The sequence below is a fragment of the Furipterus horrens genome, unplaced genomic scaffold (assembly GCF_987537825.1).
Source record: "Furipterus horrens unplaced genomic scaffold, mFurHor1.1.pri manual_scaffold_4, whole genome shotgun sequence".
Classification (NCBI taxonomy): Eukaryota; Metazoa; Chordata; class Mammalia; order Chiroptera; family Furipteridae; genus Furipterus; species Furipterus horrens.
This window is the reverse complement of record NW_028327174.1, coordinates 69,871,263-69,877,262: the sequence shown is the minus strand read 5'-3', so window position 1 is coordinate 69,877,262 and position 6,000 is coordinate 69,871,263. Positions and strand designations below refer to the sequence as shown.

Here is a 6,000-nt window from a genome sequence, read left to right as displayed (position 1 = left end):
TCAACTACTAAGAATTTTCAGTAATTCACAACACAAAACAAGACACTCACCTCTATTACATAAATCCAGTGGCGATACAGTGCATGTTTCAGTCCTGCACAGCTGTGTGATATTGTTATGTTTCAGAACTTACTCCTGACAGAGTTCACAACACTTCTGATAGATGAATGGCTCTTAAATTTTATACTATGCATTACTATGTCTTAGTAACTCCACACAGAGTATTTAAAATTCATGTGTTTTAAAAAGAAGCACTGGAAAATTTAGTTATAAGTAATAGATAGTAACTGCTAAAAAGACAATACTCACTTTTAGGTGATACTCATTCCACAGATTAGCAACTACAAATCTATAATAAATCTATGGCTTTGCTTTCTAAAATACCTATTTATTTTTTTGCCAGTGTTCACTATTAGAGTTAGAATATTTTCTTTCAAGATCTGCAATAACATTTGTAGGAGATTCGGGAGTGTGAAAAACCTCGGGAAAGTAGAAAGTGGTCCACAAATATTTGGCTTATGCACAGTAGTTCTGTTGGTATTTTATAATGATAAACTGAAAATATAAAATTTTGGAGCATCTAAGCAAGGTTTGGAAGGCTGGCCTACTGGAAGAGAATACCATTTAGAAATACTTGTGTTATAAGTATTGTTCAAGAGAGTAACTTTTCAACTTTTAATAGATGGCACGCTGACATCAAAGGTCATTAAAATGCTAATAGACCCACTTGAGGTATGGTTGCATAATGGAGGATTAGATTCACGGACACAAAACCAACACACAGAGCAAGTTTTTTTAAACTCTCTAGACACTCAGCATGAGAAGGAAAAACAAACAAGATGAAAAAATAAATATTTTTGCAGCACTAATAATTATTAATTATGCACAACTGTTTTATGCAATAGGAAGCTTGACCAAAATGATAACAGAATCTATATTTAGAATGTAAGGCTGCCACTTAATTAGGAGGACTAGAAAATTGTTTAGTTTACACACAAATTTTGTTTGAATTCATTTTTTATGTAGTAGAGTAGACCACTGTTAAGGAAATAGATGAAAAAATTCAGAGCAGTTGAGAAACTTAGGAAATTGTCAAGAAAGGTAGTGTTGAGATAAATTCTTTTCAGCTTTTTCAAAGTTTGAAGAATTTATAAAAAGGAGATAAGTTTTCCTTGATTTAAAGATATTCTTTGCAGAAGTTCAGTGTATAACATACTATATACATATGTAGCTTCCCTATGTACATATACATATGCATACAGTAGCTATATGCCAACTTTAACTCAAAGAAAATGAGTTAACAAAATAATAGTCATTGAAAGACAATCCAAGTGCTGAAATAAGTGACCTTGATCACTTAAAGGCTATTTTACCTCTTACAATGCCCAAGACTAAGAATATAATTTTCTGTTTTACTTTTTCTTTCATTTCAACACTGATTGTCACAGATAATATTTGTGCTTTTGCATAATGCCCATCCTGGATGTAACATATGTAACATACAACATTGGACATTTTAAATAAGCATGCTGAAACACAACCATGCACAAAATATTCTGAATATGTTTTTCCAAACTGACTGCAACATCAACATGCACCACTACCATATTTGGTCCTGTAGAGCAAGGAATGTACAGCTGAAGCAATCATGGCTAGTTTCACTTGCAAGAGTTTCTTTAAAGAAGAACACCCAGTAGAGAAACAAAACAGAATAAATGAAAGAAAAAAATCCCCCAAAACCAATTAAAAAAATTCCTCCCACACGTTAACACTGAAAATCGGGCCTTTTTCTTCCTTCTACATAAAGCAGGGCTCTCGCAGAATTTCTGAGTTGATTTTTTTTTTTTTTTTTTGAGACACATATTAGTGTCTCAGAGCTTTTCCTAACCATTGGAAAAGCTCATCTTGGTAAAGCATTTTCCAGCGCACATTGGCTTCAACAGTTTCCACAGCTCTTGAGAAAGAGGCAGCAGCTACTCCATCATAGTTCTTCATAAAGTTCTTTAGCTGAAAATAACAAAATTTAAATGGTAAATATACATGTCTTATGAACTCATGTTCAACATATGGAAATGATAATCCATTTGAAACAATGTTCTACCATCACTACAGAAGGTATATTTAATATGTGGAGTGAGCTTGATATTGAAATGCAATATGATTGCGTCCATTAGGTGTGCTGTATTTGGGAATTAAAATGGGGGGAAAAAGAGTGGACATTGCAGTTTAAGTAGCCATAAAAGCAGCTCTTGTTTCATAAATAAATATTAAAACACACATATTTAATTTATTTTTCATAATAGGCTGAGTTCTCATTACATAACATATCCAGTGGATGAATTAATTTCATAACAGACGAGTTCTAATTACAAAGCACAATCAATGGACAAAATAACCTTAAAACTGAATATAAGAATTAAAGTTCACTTTCTGTTTGTAGAGAGGAAATTATTCTTCATCTTCTCCAAATAAGCAGTCTGAGGGCTAGACATTATCTTTGAGGGCAAGGGACTTGCTCAAGTTATTGGGGAGTGGGGAAAAAAGTCAGATGACGTAACAACTGGATGACTAAATAACATTGCCATCACCTGAGTAACTACATTTAATTTGCAAAGAATGAAGGAGGAATGCAGTCTCATTAAGCCAGAGAATTTGAACACTAAATTAAAATGTTATAATTTTAAAATATTTTGTCAGAATTTTTATGGATATGAAATTTTCTCTAAAGAGTTAACATATTCTGGGAATGCTCAAGGATTTTACTTCAAGATTCAATGCTAGCAGCTTTTCTTTCTGTTTGGGATGTCTTAAGAAACTGGCAACCAACCAACAACTGCAATGCTAATAGACAAATGTGAAAAATCAATTTGCAACGCAGAAAGATTATGTGGTGTAATTAGTGTGCGGTGTGATTCATCACACGGTGGGCACCACATGGAGGATATGCCAGGAGGGAAATGCAGTGCATGAGGACTGGCCCAAGAACACGGAGAAATGGGGGGAAGGACATTTAAAATGGAGTTAATTATATCTTTTGAATGAATCTGAAAGTCAGTTTATGGGTAGTGTAGTTTCTTTGTAACTATTACTTTGATTACATGATACCTGTGGGTTTTCTCAAAGTTTATCCTCTATTTTCCTGCAAACCCTCAGACTCTACCGCATTAGCAATGGATAATCATATCTCAGAGCTATGGGCTTTACAAGAATTCAAATCACTATGCTGTTTTATAACAAACATGTAAAGTATCCAATGTATAACAAAGATTTATCGGTACTTTCCTTAAAATTGATTTGATGCTTAACCAAATATACACAAGGAAAAGGGAAGAAAGGAAAGGACTGGAATTGATTGAATAACTCCATTATCTCAAGCATTATGCCATACACATACACCTGTAGGTACACATATGTAAAAAAGGAAGTCTAATGGAAGCACCTGAATGACATTTTTAAACTTTAGCTGATTAACTCCATAATTCATTTGCATTTAGTTATATTCAAACTAACTCAGTCCATATCCTAAAGCAACAAATAATACATGTTGATCTACGTTTTGAATTTAGTGTTTTAATTTGTTACAAAAACATGTACATTATTACACTGTACATTTGTACATTATTTATATAATATATCAATCAGGAAAAATTACATCTACTACTTATAAAATATGTTCTTCTTTATTAGATCTTTTCCTAGGCAGCCACTGAATGGATCAAATAGTGCTAATGACCCTTGGGCAACTTTGACTCTGAGGAGAACCTGTGGGCTTCCTTAAAGGCAAACAAAAGGTTTGAATACCAATGTGCTATTGACAGGATAGCAGGTCAGATTATCCTGCAAATGAACACTCAGTAGAATATATAACTGGTATGTCTCTTAAATCACTCTTTAAGCGCACTCAATACTGCCCTGTGAGTTCAGAGAGCCTGAGGTGACTCATGAATCTTAGGAGTAGCTTACTCATCAGAAGACATCTGGCTCACTTTCTGTAGTTGGCATGAGTTGATGTTAAGCCCCTTTTTTCTCCTCAGTTCTTCTAGCAAACAGGTGGTGAGAGCAGCCCCATAACTGGTCCTAGGGAGTGATCACAGTGCCTTCCAGATCCTGCCTCACTTTAGAGGCCGTGGGGTAGATTGACAGCATTTAGCATTTTAGTTTAGAGCTTATTTCTGCAGCTCCTCAGTAAGATTTCTGCCACTATTAGTTTTTATTACTGTGTTTCCTCAATATCGATGCTATCTTAGGCTTTTGTATTAAAAATGTTGCAAGTTTAGGCATTTTTATAAAGTAACATTTAGTAATATGTCAGAGTTGTTTGTTCTCCCTGTTCTTCGTAGCATAATATTTCTAGCCATGTTTGTCAATTCCTGTATTAAAAACATTTTTGCATTCTATAAAACCCTTATTTTAGGGTACCTTTGACCCTAAACATCACAAGGTAAATTATTAAAACTATAAATGGGATGTCTGTGATGCATGGGCTCTATATTCTTCTACAGCAGTGTTGTATGTTAGCTTCAAGATGTAGGCAAGTGAGCATTGGAGAGGACCGCTTAAAGGACATGAGTATGGAAAAATGGCAAGAGCCTCTGAGGTTCCATGTGCTTATACTTCCATTAGTTTAAATTAAGGAAATTAAGGCACTGCCTCATGAAACCTTTTGTTCAAATTGTTAGAGCCATCTAATTAAAGGAAATTGCCAATTTAGGGTCTAGAATGCGGTTTTGGGGATGAGACCATGTAACAATGCAAGTATCTCTACTTCAGAATTCATAAAGATGCTGATTCCCTTTTGATCTATAAACGGCTAGAATAAGAATGTGCCATATCCAAAGGGAGCACATTGGGTTTTCTGTTTATGAGGCTCACTGGTTATGGAAGAACGAGACTGGAATTTCCTCAGCCACTTTATATTTATGGAAGGGGGTTATCAGCAAGACAAATTAACCTCCCATTCCACCCAGCAACAGTGGTCCCCAATTAGACCAAGGATTAGATAATGGAAGTGTGGAGAAGCCTCAGGCCACAGTTGCTAAACTAGAGAGTCAGAGCTTGTGCCACGGAGAACTTCTATTGTGAAGTTAGCTGCTTTACAGGTAATGAACTAAAAGTCACGATTTCGTTTGTTTCGCATTTGCACCTTTCGTTATAAGGGTATCTTGGAACATTTCAAGTGCAATTGAATCAAGTGTAAAAAGTTATAAATGTAAGTCAAATACATAAAAATACTAAATACATACAATGCATTAAAATCAGTTAAATATCCCTGTGGCCTGGTATTACCAAAGCAAAGAAAAATATGAAAGACACACAGAGTTAGAGGATAGAAGAAGAGGGAGAAGGGACAAGGGACAGGTAGGGAGGAGAGAAGCAGAGAGAAAGAAGGCAGCAATAAGGAGGGATAAGGAGAGGGAAAGAAAGAGGAAGGGAGAGATCACTCACTTCTGCATTCACTTCAACAGCTGCACAGGTTGTGACTAAATGAGTCTTTCACTCCTAGGTTATTGAATATAAAATCATGGAATTAAAAGTACTTCATTTAAATACAGAGAAAATTGGAAGCAATCATTAATTTAATTGCTCTTTCTTTCTGCTTTGTATGAATATGAAAAAAAGTCTTTCCACTTAGCTTCCTTTATTAAAAACATAGTGAACATGCTGCAGCTTTCAAAATCAAATCCTTCAGGATTGGGAACACATGTAGCAGGGATAAAAACTAAATTTCAAATCATTATAATCAGAGACTTAGCTTAGCTCATGGTGTGACAGAATCCAAGTTAGTTCATGGGGGATGATCATACAAAATTGAGCAACATCAGAAGATATTAAGGGTGGTGCCAGGGATGATGCTTGTGAGGAACTGCTGCTCAATGTGATTGACTCTGGGCCAAAGCATCAGGCATTCCATCAGTGACAACTGAGGAAACCATGATGCTCAGTGACAAAACTCAGCTATGTTGTGTAGTGCAGAACAGCAGCAAACAAAAAAGAGATCAA

The 6,000-nt window shown here is 35.2% G+C and overlaps 1 protein-coding gene across 1 annotated transcript in view; it reads right to left on the bottom strand.

The window, feature by feature from the left end:
* Positions 1 to 1,310: 1,310 nt before the first annotated feature.
* Positions 1,311 to 6,000, bottom strand: part of TRHDE (thyrotropin releasing hormone degrading enzyme) — a 396,580-nt gene continuing 391,890 nt past the window's right edge. The window contains exon 19 of the mRNA XM_090275652.1: positions 1,311 to 2,007. Within this exon, the coding sequence (XP_090131778.1) occupies positions 1,864 to 2,007 (144 nt within the window). The 3' untranslated portion in view covers positions 1,311 to 1,863. The remainder of the gene's footprint in view (positions 2,008 to 6,000) is intronic.